Genomic DNA, 15665 nt, shown 5'->3' on the forward strand with positions numbered 1-15665 from the left:
CCTTTGGTCTTAAGGGCGATCGAGGACAGATTGAGAGCTGAAAGATCATTTTCAGTTAATCACTCCCTCCTGAAGACAACATCCTGGTAAAGAAAGGACAGCACGCGTGGAAGCAAGGATTCCTCGTGTGTCTGCAAGTTAGGTGAACTAATCCAGAAGTACGTAGAGTTGGTACCCAGAGTCCAAATACCTACCGTGTTTTATTCAGATCCAACCTCTTTACAAAGGACAGTTCCTTCTTTGAAGGAGTTTATAATCCGGGCAGATGAGAGTGACACATGCAAATCACTAATACCAGGTTCTTTATGATAAATGACAAGGTAAGAAATAATTTAGCCTCAGAAAAGTAACAGTGAGACATTTAATGTTAGGCACTGGTTCTATCGTTTGAGTTAATATTTTGCTTTTCAGCCTAAGCAAAGCTTACCGTTTGATGCATTTCCTTTCATGTTTTATGAGCCATTCCAGATGATAGACTCTTAGTTCCACAGGGGCTCGAAGTGAAACCATCTTGTTCTGTACTGAAGAAACAGGACCAGAGGATTTTGAGAGTTGAGGAAGGTTTTGATGTAAGTCAGTGGCAGGGCTGACCTGATGCCTAGTCCAGAACATAGCTCCTAATCCCATCATGTTCTGGTGTAAGAGCCAGTTTGAGTTACAAGGAGGGCAAGTTATTTTTAGTGTTTGTTTTTTAGACTAGTGTAATGACCTTGATCTAGTATCCAATATGAGGACTCTGCCTTTTAAAAAATTAATTCCAGGGAAGGTGGTACTTAGAAATGGGAAACAGGAGGAAGAGAGTGGTTGGACACTGCCATGGGATGATTTTATTTGCTTAATAGATTCACTTGGAATTGATGATATTGCAAGAGCGCCCCTCCTACCATCTCGTTGTGCTTTCTTCTTTGTGTCTTTGGGTGTAGAAGATCTTTTTTGGTAGGTTCTGGTCTTTATTATGGATGGTTGTTCAGCAGTTGTGATTTTGGTGAGCTCGTGAGAGGAGGTGAGCTCAAGGTCCTTCTGCTCTGCCATCTTGTCCCAGCCCCTCTCAGTTGGAATTGGAATAGGATTGAATTGAAGCTTTGATCAAGCTTCAAGTCATCAAATAATGAGTATTCACCAAGTGCCAAGTATTGTGTCAAGCATTTTGTGCAGTGTACAGAAGAGTTGGGTAAAATTCCACTGTCCTCAAGGAACTTAGAGACTAGGATGAAACCAGTTCACACGTATTTTAAATACAAGGAAATGCATGGTGCTTCGAACCTGGAAGTTCCTAGTTAATGTTTGTTGAATGAAACTATGAATAAATGAAACAGTCTGGGGTTTCGACTGGTTACCCCCAGTTGTGAATGGGAAGGGGGTTTGTATAGACACATCAGGAACATAATCAATCATAGGTTGGAAAGGTTATGTGTTTGCAAACATCTAAGGATTTCCTTCTGTTCAGGAGACCTTTGATTTAGTATCTGGAATGTTGATTTGGAGAGTAAGAAGATTGGTTCTTGCTTGTACCACCAGCACAGTGAACACTTTTCACTGTGAACACAGTTCACCACAGTGAACACTTACTGCCAATTTGCCTCCATTTCCCTTACATGGGTTAAGGCCTGCCACCTATTCACCACAGGACTCTTGGAAATGTTACTGAATCAATGCGTATAAAAGCTATACGTTAACAGGACAAAAACCTAAATGCATACTCTGTGTTAATACTTAATAATCCTTATGATTTAGATATTGCCCCAATTGCTGGGTGTGGCCCCAAGGGGGGAAGGTTTCCTATAGAAAGGATTTTATACAATTAGTGCAGAGGGATTGAAAAATGCATGCAGGTTTTTCCACTCTAGGCTGCTCACCCAGTTCATTTCCATAGCGCAGGGATGGGACCAGTTTATGGGATGTCTAGGGACGTAAGATAGTCTCAGGTGGTATATAAATAGCATACAATCACTAATAACCATACTTACAAGAACAAGCAGATAAGCATACTTACGAATACTAAGTATCGTTTTCCAAATTTGATAAGTGAAATCTGTAGTCTGCAAGCCTGTAAATCTCCTGGAGGCCAGGGCCACTTCTTACACATTTTGTTTCTAACACATTTTTTCATGTTTTTATGGAATCTTCTATTATTTTAATAAAAAGGTAGTATGATGGACAGCTTAAGAGAGTTCATTGACTGGAAATAAATTGAACTGGGTTCAAATTCTTACTCTGCAGCTTACCAGCTACAGTACATATATGACTTTGGGCAAGTCAATCAACTTCTATAAGTTTCTGTCAAATGAGGATAATAGTTCCCACCTCTTAGGGTGGTTCTAAGGGTTAAAATAGATGACATATATACAGTACTTGAGTGCGTGACACATTAAAAGCAGCCAATAAATTGTGGCAATTACTGTTTGAGAATACTGTACCAAATTGATTGTCATAATTTATTATTTCCCAATTGTTTTTTCCCCAGTCTGTGGCTTCTCTTGGTTCATTCTCTTAGTGTCTTTCAAAGAGCAGAAGATCTTAATTTTGAGGAACTCCATTTATCAAGTGTCCTGTTTAAGAAATTTTTGCTTAATTCAAGGTTATATAGATTTTTTTTCCTGTATTTTTCTATAAGTTTTATAGTTTTTACACTGATTGATTTCAGGGTGTTAAACTAAACTTGCATTGTTGGGAAAAGTCCTACCTGGTCTTGATGTATTATTCTTTTTATACAATATTCTATTCGGTTGTTAAAATTTTGTTAAGAATTTGACAATTTAAAATATAATTTAAAATCTTTGCTTATGGGGTATTGTTTTGTAATTTACTTTTCTTGTAATTTCTAGTTTTGGTATCCGAGTAATTCTGGCCTCGTAAAATGCGTTCAGAAGTATTCCTTTCTCTTCAGTTTTCTGGAGGCGTTTGTGTAGAATTAGCATTTTAAAATTTCTAAACATGGGAGTTGTTTTTTTTTAAAATAAATTTATTTATTTATTTTTGACTGCGCTGGGTCTGCGTTGTGGCACACGGGCTTTCTCTAGTTGCGGCGAGCAGGGGCTACCCTTCGTTGCGGTGCATGGGCTTCTCATTGTGGTAGCTTCTCTTGTTGCGGAGCACAGCCTCTAGGCACGCGGGCTTCAGTAGTTGCAGCACACAGGCTCAGTAGTTGTGGCTCGCGGGCTCTATCATAAGGCTCTATCATTACCTCATTTGACAGAAATTTATAGAAGTAGTTGTGGCACATGGCCTTAGTTGCTCCGCGGCATGTGGGATCTTCCAGGACCAGGGCTTGAACCTGTATCCCCTGCATTGGCAGTTGGATTCTTAACCACTGCACCACCAGGGAAGCCCAACATGGAAGTTTTAAGTTATATTTTTGTTAAAGATTTCTGCCTTAACTGCATAATTTCTAGCTTAACTACTGATTTGGTTTTGCTTGTTTATTCTTTCAGTTGCTAAGAAAGGTGTGTTAATACATCCCAAATGATTGTAGATTTGTCTATCTCTAATTCTGTCATTTTTTTCCTTTATGTATTTTGAGGCTATATTATAGGTGCCTCTATTTTATATAATACGTTAGGTTTTTTGATAAAGTGAATGTTTTACCATTATGAAATGTTCCTTTCTGATAGTGCTTTTTGTCTTAACGTTTGCTTCTCTGATACTAATATAGCAACCCCAGCTTTCTTTTGGTTAGTGTTTGCCCGGTATATCTTTTTCTCTTTTTTTACTTTAAACTTTTCTATTACCTTATGTTATTAGATGAGCTGCTCATAAACAACATATAGTTGCATTTTATTTTTATAGCATGTTTATCTTTTAACTTGAAACATCCAGTCCATTTACATTTAAAGTAATTACTGATATATTGGAGTTGAACCCTACCATCTTATCATTTACTTTATTTTTGTCCTATTCTGTTTCTTTTTCTCTTCTTTCTTGCCTTCTTTTGGATTGATTTTTTATTTTTTAATTTTGTTTTTTGGCCGCGCCGTGCATCATATGGGATCTTAGTTCCCTGACCAGGGATTGAACCTGCGTCCCCTGCATTAGAAGCTTGGAGTCTTTTTTTTTTTTTTTTTTTTTGCGATACGCGGGCCTCTCACTGTTGTGGCCTCTCCCGCTGCAGAGCACAGGCTCCGGACGCGCAGGCTCAGCGGCCATGGGTCATGGGCCCAGCTGCTCCGCGGCATGTGGGATCCTCCCGGACCGGGGCACAAACCCGTGTCCCCTGTATCGGCAGGCGGACTCTCAACCACTGCGCCACCAGGGAAGCCCAGAAGCTTGGAGTCTTAACCACTGGACTGCCAGGGAAGTCCTGCGGATTGATTTTTTTTTTTTTTTTTTTTTTTTGCGGTACGCGGGCCTCTCACTGTTGTGGCCTCTCCCGCTGCAGAGCACAGGCTCCGGACGCACAGGCTCAGCGGCCATGGCTCACGGGCCCAGCCGCTCCACAGCATGTGAGATCTTCCTGGACCGGGGCACAAACCCGTGTCCCCTGCATCGGCAGGTGGACTCCCAACCACTGCGCCACCAGGGAAGCCCGGATTGATTTTTTTTTATATTCCATTTTCAAGGACTAATTCAGAGCTGTGCTGGAGCCAGCTCAGACTGGCTCAGGAGAGCCAAGAATGCCCATGTCCTCCCAACTCCATGTTCAGTAACCTGTTGGTGGCTTGACATCGGCCGTGGTAGAGCATTTATACCATAGAAAGTAACAAAGGCTTCAGATCATGGCTTTTATCCTACAGAGAGCTGGTTGCTAAATGTTTACCAGCAACCAATGATTAGTACTTTCTCTTCCTGGATAATGCAAGGATCTTAGAATACCTTAGCTCCTTTGTTATCCTTCTCCATAGTTATATGCTATTCTTGTCATGCATTTTAATTCTGTAGTAAGTATCATGTGTTTGCCATTTTCTGAAGTTCCTGTGGGATTGTTGCTATTACTAACATGTTGTTTTGACTGGTTCTTGTCCTCTCATATGCTTGGTTACCAATGTTGTGTCTAACATTTTATTTTTAAAATTGTGTAGGAATAATTTGAGACCTAAAATGATTTTATCTTTGCCCAGATAAGGTTTTCATTTTCATCTTGCCATGTACCCAAAGATGTCAACAGTCTGGAATCACCTTTATCTAATTTTAGGATTTGAGATTTTCTGGACCACCCAGATGACTCAAAGCTGGGCTCCAGTCCTTGGGAAGAATGTTCATCTTCTAATTCACCCTTATTCCTCGAATCCCAACCCAAAACACAGGTGTGGTGGTTAATTTTATTTGTCAACTTGACTGAGCCCTAAGATGCCCAGATATTTGGTCAAACATTATTCTGGATGTTTCTGTGAGGGAGTTTTTTGGATGAGATTGACATTTAAATTGGTAGACTGAAAACAGATTGCCCTCCATAATGTGGATGTTGCTCACCCAATCAGTTGAAGACCTGAATAGAACAAAAGGCTGACCTCCTGCAAGTAAAAGATAATTCCTCCTGCGTGACAGGAGGAATTGAACTGGAACATTGGATCTTTCTGGTTCTACAGCAGCTTCTGGCCTTCCGCCTTGAACCAGGACATTGACTCTGCAGATTTTTTACTTGCTGGCCTTCATAATCATGTGAATCAGTTCCTTATGATAAATCTCTTTACATCTATCTACATATATATCTTTCTGACTCTGTATCTATCTTTCTCTCCGTCTGTCTGTCTGTCTGTCTCTCTCTCTCTCTCTCTCTCTCTCTCTGTCTCTCTGTCTCTCTGCTGTTGGTTCCATTTCTCTGGAGAACTCTAAGTAATACAACAGACATTTACCAGGACCCTCATCCTTGGAGGGCCCTGGACTCTGACTTTTGTCTTTGTGGTCATGATAGGCTGTCAAAAGTACTGCTCAGACTCTCAACCACTTGTACTGGAATTAGCAAATAGCCCTCTGGGTAAAGCAGTCCTAAAATGCTGAACTCACTCTCTGGTGTTTCTCTTGGATATTGACCTGGTAATTACTACCTTATTAGTTCTCTTTTAATTTTGAGTAGATGTTTTGTGTATTTTGTCCACTTGTTTAATTATCGTTAGTGAGAGAGTTGTCTGTCACCCTAGTCCTCCATTACCAGAATCATTTGGTAAGTAACCATTTTTTAAAAATTATCCTGTTATTTTTATTTTGTTAAACCCTATTGCATTAATGATATGTCTTTTACACATTATTACATTGTTTGCTTTGTGTACATGTCTGTTGTAGGTTAAAGGGAATATTTAATTCTCATCAAATATAGTATAGGGCATGTCATCATGTACTGCTCACAAGTGTAATCACTATGGAGTTCATTAAATGTTAAATAAATAGGTAATTAGTGTTTAAAATGTTTATATTATGCAGAAATGTTTGGAGAATTGTTTTATAGGTGTTCAGGAGGGTTTTAGTGATATTTAGAGAAATCGGTTGGAATTTTTGGACAGATGGTGAATGCATTCTTATTTTCTCACTTAAAATAGTGTGATATAGACTCCTTTGATCTTAGAATTGTTTTGGGGAATGGATTAACCTGGGATGGCTATATTTCTATTGTAGCATATAGCGTGCCTCTGATTTTGTGTGCTTATCACATATATATTTGTGGCTGCTTCTCATATCATACTCCCAAATGAAGATGTTGGCAAAAGTTGAGCAATTTCATAGTTGGAGGGAAGTTAACCAGTTGTGGCAACTGTCTTGACAGACGGAAGGGTAGAGCAGTGTGGAAAGGTAGAGACCGGGGTCCTTCACATTGCACTAATTCTGGAACCTGTGACTGCAGGGCTTGGTGTGAAAGATCATTAGATGTCACTGTTGCTTGCACCACTGTTGGCTCATGTGCCACTACCTGCCACCAAGCACACTCTCAGCGAGTTCTCCCCACTCCTACCTTCCACTCCCCCAGGCTCTCCCTCCCCTTTATGCCTACTACGCATCCTTAGGCACCAGCAAAGACACGATTTCCTCTACCTTCCAGGACTCTCCTGTTGCATCCTGTACCTACCCCCACAGTAGCCTTTCTAATTGCCAAACCTAATTTTCATAATACAGGTTCCCCCTTGGTCGAAATATCTGGTTACTGTTTTGCTGTCTTTATTTAAAAGTTGGTTTTTTAAATGTCTGTAGAAAAAAGTGTTACGGAATCACTGCTCCAAAGTCTCAGGATACACTTTTCATTAGCCTAAGCCAGGGTTCAGGGTTCAGAGGAGAGAACAGTCCCTTATAACAGTCCCTTGTAGCCAGCAAGTTCCCTTCCAGTCTTGTGGTTTTACCATAACTCAGGGTTGGCCTTTTCACAACAGATCTCCAGCCTCAGTTCCTGGTAGCTTGTGGGTGGAAGGGCCCGGGGTCTTTGTGATTTCTGGAAACACCCAAAGTTGTGCTCCATGGGGATGACCCAGAACCTGCTGGGTTCCCTACAAGGACCCAGTAGTGGTTCACATGTGAAAGGAGGAGGAAGATAATTGGTGTATGTACCTTAAAATGTACCTGGGGTTTGCTTTAATCAGGTGTGGGAAGATACACAGACATAGAAATGATTGTCATGAAGGAAGAAGTTTATACACTCATAGACCTAGAAGTAGGAAGCATGGCATGACGTGCCACTCAGGGCCATGTGGGGAAGCACCAGGGTTGGTCAGGAGTAGAAGGAGCAAGGGGGAAAGCATGGGCACGAGCTTTCATTGCGGTTTCCATGGGAAGGAATGGGCGATGCAGGGTGAGCAGGGTTAGGATTGGTTAATTTCAGCAGGCTGTGGAACAGAGGGGCAGTCCCTCGTCTGCTACCTGGTCCTGGGATAATTAGGGCAGGGGAATATTGCCTCGCAGAGTATAAGAACTGGATAGAGGAGGTGGTTCAGAGTTTGGGCTCCAGATTGGTTAGTCTGTGTATGAGAGCTGTTTGCTATCCCTAAGAATTGGCAGCCCTGGGAGAGGCAGTGTCTCCTCAGATGCCAGACCTTCAAGAATATAGAAAATAAGAAAATATACTTAATACAATCAGTGATACAAAATTTAGCAGCCTTGAAAGCTATCCCAAAACATTTAGCAAAACCATCTAAATAGTCTTTGCTCCATTTACTCTACAGAACATGGTGCCAGTGCCCTGATTTAAATCATCGTGGATGCCAATTATATATTAGTATTTTGTAAGGCCATATAGATTATACCCTTTTAGGCCTTTAAGCCATTCTGAAATTTCATGTCCTTAGGCAAAAAACAGCATATGTGGCGAGGTGAAGTCCGTTTTCTTATAAACACTGGGTCAGAAACCTCACCTCATCTCCTGCCACAAAGAATTATTTCTGTCTCTGCATTAACTGAATGGTCTTGGGCAAGTCACTGAGCCTGTCTACTTCTGGGCCCCCACCCTCCCTGGCAAAGTCAGGAGCTGCTCTGAAATTCTCTGAGTGTGGGGGGACCAAAAGTGGACTGTCCTCCAGGAAACAATGATGAGGTCTTTCAACCTCATGGAATGCTCCTGGCATCTCTCCAGAAAGAGGCTCGCTGCCATCAGCTACTAGACTGACAGCCCAGCAGAGCCTCCCCCAGGAGGTCAAGTGTCGGAGTCCTACGGAACGCTAGAAGAAACTTGGCGAGTGTCTCAGTGCCACGCATAATGGGCTCCGTGCCAAGTTATCTTGTTTAAACTTCACATTCCTACGAGGCAGATGCTCTTATTATTCCTCATTTAATAGTTGAGGAAACAGGAGATAAGACAGGTTAAGTTGCCCAAGGTCACACTGCTGGCAAAGTGGAACCCATATCTGACTTCAGAGCAAAAGAATTAGACTTATTTTATGTAATTACTGAGGTGAAGACTAGATTGAAGTAAGGGCAAAATAGAGGAGACATATTTCGACTCAATACTGGGTGGGACTTTTGAACCATGATTGTCAGCCAAAACTGCAAAACTTTTTTTCACTGGAAGAGTTCAAGTTGGATTACCATTTTTTTCAGGGATGCTGTGGAAGGGAATCCCAAACTGGCTGAAAGTTGGACTAGACACTCTCCAAATGTCCTTTTGAGCCCTAAAATTCTAATATAATTCTAAGATTGTGTGATTTGGTGTCTCCCAGGAAATTCACATACAGCAGTTGGAGACCCCACCACCGGAGGGCAGCGTCTTCACATTTGGTGCATTTGCACTGAAGGACGCAAACCCCGTTCCCTCCGAGGTGCCTAGAGAGTGTGAAGATTAGAACCATCATGGGGGTGATGTGGGCCCGTGTGAAGACGGAGAGGGATCCACCACCAGCATATTAATATCCCTTATTCTACCAGCCTGAACAATGATTTCTGTCTGCCAGTGCATTGGAGAGGTCAGGGTGCTGAAATTCAAAGGGAAGACCCCATTTCCATGAAGCTGGGGAGGAGGGGCGTTCTGAGGGCTGCTCCCTCTGCCCCTGCACCCCAAAGACTAGGACAGTGAGGAGAGAAACAGGGTCGAGGAGTGTCAGAAGGTGACAAAGAAATCCTGTCACACTTGGGAAGATGAAAGGACCCAGGAAGGGAAGAGCAACTTGGAGGGACCATGAGACCTGCCTTCCATTCAGGTGGTTCTGTAGGGTCCTGGGTGTCAAAACCAGGGTTGACAAGTGGATTCCACCAGGGGGCAGGGCTCAGCCTGATTTAAGGAAGCTCTCTGTGCAATGTCAGGAAGCACTGCCTTGGGAGGCATTCACTCCAAAAGTATTTACCGTATTTACTGTGTTCTCCCTTCAGGCTGGGCGCTATCTTATTGCTGAGAAACAGCAGTGAATAAAACACACAAGATACACTTTGCCTGCCCTCACAGAGCTGGCCTACCTGTGTCTGAGCATCCAGGGAGATGCTGAGGCGTGGCGTGGGGGGCCTTTGGGTCGTTAGCCTGGATGCATCTTAACATCCTTTTAGGGGGTCCTGTAACTATCTCAGCTTTATGAAACCTAGTTTGTCTTCATATCTCTGATATGATATCTCTCTTCATATCTCTGATATGATACACCCTTTCACAATTTGCAAAGAACCTCACCATGACTACATAGGTTTCATGGTTTCCAATAGACACAAGCCTGTGAATGAGGTCACGGACACAACAGAACTCTGATATACTATAAAAATTGCCTTTGGATTCGGAAGTCACAGAAAAAATTCTTCACTTAAAAACAATCTCAGTCCATTTTTCAAGTTTCTTTTATTTAAGATGCATGGGGACAAGGTATCAAAATTGTCCACACGAGGAATTACTTCTAGAGATCAGCCAAGTCCCACAGACATTACATATTCCGTCCTTGACATGAACATGTAGAATCTCAACTAAATCAGACCCACTCTTACTGTTATCCAAGTGCTTGACAGGTTGATGCCATCTTGGAGAAGCCGGGCTAATTTAAATTCCTCTAATGGCTGGGTATTTACATCCCCAAGCCCATCTCCCCCACAGCTATCTTTATTCTTTTGCACCTATCTCTTTCTGGCTTGCACTTTCCTTTGCATAGTAAACATTCTCAGGATAGACCCAGTTTTCCATTTTCATATATTTTTCCTGTCAGTGGTCTGCTGTTGTGATCTGTGTCACCCTGGAAGAAAAAAGAGAGAGAGGGTGAGAAGACCCTTGTGGGCCAGAGCTGGGAATTCTGACATCTTTGACCCCTTCTTGCTAGAAAGACAGTGCCCTCAGGTTTCTGGGCTGCTTCTGCACAGGTTTCCTTCCTTGTAATGGACACCACTGGGTCATACCTGGCTCATTCTCTGCTAGGTTGTGAGGGTTTAGGGACACCTTCTTTGGGCCTGGCATGCCCAGGTAGGTCTGAACTCTAGTCGGGCCATTGAGAGGGCCAGAGTGCGATGCCCTGGGATGCAATGCTCACCATGCACTTGTCTGCAATGTCTCATGAGGGGCCAAGAGGCTTCTTTTGCCAACTTGATGTGTCTTCCCAAGAAAGAAAAGCTACTACTCCTCACATCCCACAAATGGATTTTAAAAATTAGCAAGATTTCCTTATGGAGATTATGGAACACTTGCTCCCAGCAGGGCCCTTCACACCTACCCCCCACACCTGTCCCACCAGCTTTGTCTCCCACCCTGTCCAGCACTCTGACCTCATCCTGAGCCCCTCTTCTCCAGTCATGCTGTACCCTTGTGCGCATCCCACCTCTGCACTTTTGCATGTGTTGGGCCTTCTACCTGGAATTCCCTTCTTTCCCTCTCTACCTGGTGAGGGATCCATTTTATTTATTCTTTTTAATTTCGATTCTATTATTTTTACTTTTCTTTTTTGTTTATTTTAATTACTATCTGAGATGAATACTTTTATGAAATACACTGACCATGCACTTGGATGTCATGGCAGCATCCAATTGCTCTCGAAATTTCTAAACTCTTCCTCTCAGTTTCTGCAGTGGGAACCACCCACTGAGTGGCGCTGCTCTAGACTCTCATACGGGTCATGTCCTCCATGGAGCTGCTCCCTAGCCACCTCAGGTCGAACCAGTCGTTCCTCCCCTGGAATCCCCTCCTGTGAGAAGCAAACACTACAGAACAGTCACTCACAGCCTTGTGGTGATTGCTGTGTGTGTCTGCCTCTCCACTGGATTCTGAGCTCCACGAGGCGGGATGTCGTTTCTTATTCATCTCTGTATCCCAGAGTACAGGCCTAGTCCATATTCAGAGCTTGGTCAGTATTTGTGATTGAAGATAATGCCACTTTGGAAAACTAAATTCCTGTGGGATTTTGGCTTAGTGCTAACCCATGTACTAGTTTGCTTGCAATATCTCATGGCCACAATGGCATATCTGTGACTGATAAGGGGAAAATGGGGTAAAAGAGTGAGGATGGACCAGGACACAGAGAGCAGACCCCAGGGGCTCTGCCTCTGGGCACTGTTGGCAGTACTGTAACCCAATGACATGAAGACAGAGCAGTTGGACCAGGGCCAGCAGACCCCAGGAATAAACAGTCACCAAGCTGGGGCAGGGGATCTGCTTTACAAAGTGCCTAATCCTGGAGGCTAAGACTTAGCAGGCAGAAGGAGCTGAAATGCCTCCTGAGTCTGGGTGGTGCAGGAGGCCTCAGGAGTAACCCCCACCAAGGGGGGAGCTCAAAAGAAGGGACCCCTTTGAGGGTTTTGCCCTGAAGGGAGGGGGTTACATGTTAATTGTAGGACTCATCCAGAGGCAAGCCTCTGGTTTCCTAACTTCCTGAGCTAACCATTATTTAAGAATTAGAGAATTAAAAAGAAGATTCTGTGTCCTATTTTTTGCTCCCTCCCTAAGCAAATGGTGAGAAAAGTCTCAGCTTGAATTCAAAGGTCAATGGGGTTATCACTTCTGGCTAAAACCCAAACTGACCCGGTCCTGAGAGATAGAGAGCTGTGAGTGGGGGACCTTACCCTCACCAAGGGCTGACTCAACCGGATGCTCGAACATGAGGCCAGAAAAAAATTCCCAGAATCCGTGGAGGTTGAACATCAGCATGTGGCACTGAGACTCCAAACCCCTGCCCCTCCCAACCTAAACCAAGTCCTTGATCATGAGTTGTCCTGGTTCATCCTAATCAGACGGTAACCTTATCAGTCTCCACAGCAATTAAAATAAAGGACAGCCTGCCTTTCCATAACACAGGGCTTGCGTGACCATGGGCGTCACTGAACTTCCCTGAGCTCATTTTCCTCACCTGGCAAACACAGATATTTATACCTACCTCAACGGTATAAATTAGAGTGAAAAACATTTACCACATGTCTGGCTCTTGTGAAAGTAGAAGAAACCTGCATTCCCTGGCTCCTGTTTCTGTAAGGGGAGATTTCTGCTACAGCACTGGTTCTCAAACTTGCCCATATGTCAGAATCACCTGGAGGGCTGGTTAAACCTCAAATGCAGGGCCCACCCCCAGAGCTTCTGCTTCAGTAGGTCTGGCGTGGAGCCCAAGAATTCGCATTTCTAACAACTTCCCAGGTGATGCTGAGGTGGCTGCTGGTCCAAAGGACCACATTTTGGGAACCACTGCTCTAGAATAATGTTCTTTGCTTCTCACCTTTCCCTTGCTCCTCTCATGGGAAGAGGAGTGGTTTATCCTGTACTTGGAAGAAGGAACCAGGAAGGTGGGGATGAACCCCATCTGGTCTCCTTTTGGATCTACCTGCAGGGTCGATGAGCTCTGGTCATTCCTGCCCTTGGAGTAGGGGCTGCTCCCCAGGGAGCAGGGCTGTGGTTGTTCAGTTCTGCAGGTACTTCTAATTCTGGGGTGAAGTACAAGGATGCTCATGGTAGACACCCATGAATTCTCAATCTAGAATTGTATCATAATAAAACTAGCATTGTGACTTTTATGTATTTGTCTCCTGTATTTCTTCTCAATTGGTTCTGGATTAAGGAAAATAATAAAAGACTATTAAAAAAATTGCCCCTAAAATCCCACTGGCGCTCAGTGCTCAAGAAATGGTAGCTGTGATGATGATGATTTCCTTGATGTTAGAAACCTAAATTCAGCCAGCATTGATGAAATCCTCAGGGATGATACTGTGGGGGATATGAAAGATGAATGCACACCACCTATAAGCTTGCAGATGTCCCTACAGTTCTCCAGTGAAAACAAGCATGTACTGAGCACCTATCTGCCAGGCCTAGTGTGAAGGGGCAGCAGACACGGAACCTGCCTCCCAAGAGCTTCCACTCAGATGGGGGGAGCATCACGACCACCAGCACCTGTGACACAAGTGGACGGCATCACACCTGAGTGCTAAGGGAGTGTTGCGGCTGAAGGGACAGGGGAGGCTTTGGGATCCCCGTTGCATAAGGTCGGGGCATGGCAGACAGGAAGCAGAGAAGTTGGAAAGAGCAAAGCAAGAGCAGGGGAAGTGAACTTGGAGCATAGAGTCCACACCTACCGGCTGTGAGCTGGGACACGTGGCACCTCACTCCTCAGAAAGGGTTTTGGAGGTGCCTGTCTTGGACACCTGGATGATCTCCACAGAGGTGATGCCTTTGCCAGCCACGCGGTGTCTGGTGCGCAGCTTGTTCAGGGCGGTCTCTGCCATGCCGGCCCGCTCCTCGGCATCATCCAGCTCATGTACCGTCTTCCTATAGCGAGCCAAGGTCTGGTTGGCCTGCTCCTCCTGTGACAAAGGCACAGTGGAAAATGGGGCATAAACCTGGCTTGTTCTGGCTAAACGTGAATTGTTTTCAGTTCTACATGGACATCTTAAAGAGTCCAGTCTTTCTGTAAGGCTTATTAGGAAACACAGCAGTCCTGGGTAGGGGCATCCTCCAGGTCACCACGGACACCTACCTTCAACGCTTTTAGCTGATTGTTTTTGGCTTTGACGTCCATATTTCTAAATAAAATGTGCTCTGTTGCGGCTTCTATAATGTGTGGTTTTAGGCATTAGCTATTGGTACCCCACCATGGAAGATGTGGACTTGGTGCTTTCTTGAGCCCCTGTCACACATTTCCTACCCCCTCATCTTCCCAAGAGAGTAATAGTGTCATTTTGGTTAGAACCGTATTTCCTGTAAACCTGGCCTTTATTGAGTCTCTTGGGAACAGTGTTAGGTGCGTGGGTGGATGATGGAGTCAACGTGGTGGTCCCAGAACTGGCAGCAAATGACAGCAGAGTCAAATATCTACATCCTGGGTGGGGGATGATGGTGGCGGCAGGTGGGCGTGCGGTCTAGGGTTGAGACTTGAAGCTGCCATTTGCTAACCATGTGACTTTGACTGAAATAACATAAGTACCCTACTCTGGGCTGTTTCCTCACCTGTGAAATAGATTAAGAGTATCAGCCTTCCTGCCTTGTGTCAAGGGGATCAAAAAAGGGAAGGTCCTGGTGTTTAACCTTCTGACCAGGAGGGAGAGGCCACAAGGGGCAGTGGAAGCAGGATGGAGGCACCCGAGACCTTCCCTGGCTTTAGATCCCACCGAAGTAGGTGTTTTAGTTAGCACGGGTGTTCTCGGGATATTTTCATTTTTTACACGTTCTTATCTCCAGTGTGTCATGTCTAGTCCACTGCCCATGTGACAGCGAGGATGAAGTGCTGTGGACAGGAAGCCATCTTTTGGCCAAGACTTGAGTCCTCTCCTGTGGTTCATTCTAACCAAGGCTGGAAACCTGGGCTGGGAAGGGGGGAGAATTGGGGCCACGTGGTGGGCACCCACCGCCTCCTCGATCTGCCGCTTGTAGACCTTCAGCTTGTTCTGCAGCTTCTCCACCAGCTCCTGCATGCGCTGGTTGGTCTTGTGGTCCTCCTCCGTCTGGAAGACCAGCTCTTTGAGGCGCCGCTCATTCTTCCGCAGCGTCTTGACCGTTTCCACGTGCTGTTTCTGCTCCCCGTCCAGCTCCGTCTCCAGTTCCTTGATCTGGGGGAGGAGGAGAGGAATGCGGCTGGGGGAATGCAGGTTTTTGAACTTCAGAGCTCAGTGGCCTTGGGCAGGGGTGTTGCGGTGTCCACTTCCTGCCCAGAGGTGAGCCCTGCCCAGGAGGGTTGGGTGGGCTCAGCCTTTCACCAGCAGGTGGTCAGATGCCTTGAGCCTCAAGTTTCCTCCTCTGGAAAATGGGGGAGGCAGGGGTGGGACAAGGTGACCGACCCCCTGGGCCCTTCCAGCTCTGACATTCCATGAGGTGAAGACGGAGGCTTGTTTTAAGTAAGTAATAAGAGAGGAAATAATGTTGGAAACAGAGACTGGGAACAGAG

At 44.7% G+C, this 15665-nt stretch overlaps 1 protein-coding gene across 1 annotated transcript in view; it reads right to left on the bottom strand.

Annotated features, from left to right (window-relative positions):
- Nucleotides 1-10146: 10146 nt before the first annotated feature.
- Nucleotides 10147-15665, bottom strand: part of LOC132506302 (myosin-16) — a 58082-nt gene continuing 52563 nt past the window's right edge. Inside the window, exons 41-43 of the mRNA XM_060124822.1 lie at nucleotides 15130-15330; nucleotides 13861-14088; nucleotides 10147-10550 (exon numbers count right to left, since the gene is read on the bottom strand). Coding sequence (XP_059980805.1) covers nucleotides 13888-14088; nucleotides 15130-15330 — 402 coding nt within the window. The 3' untranslated portion in view covers nucleotides 10147-10550; nucleotides 13861-13887. The remainder of the gene's footprint in view (nucleotides 10551-13860; nucleotides 14089-15129; nucleotides 15331-15665) is intronic.

The sequence above is a fragment of the Lagenorhynchus albirostris genome, chromosome 15, assembly GCF_949774975.1.
Source record: "Lagenorhynchus albirostris chromosome 15, mLagAlb1.1, whole genome shotgun sequence".
Lineage (NCBI taxonomy): Eukaryota > Metazoa > Chordata > Mammalia > Artiodactyla > Delphinidae > Lagenorhynchus > Lagenorhynchus albirostris.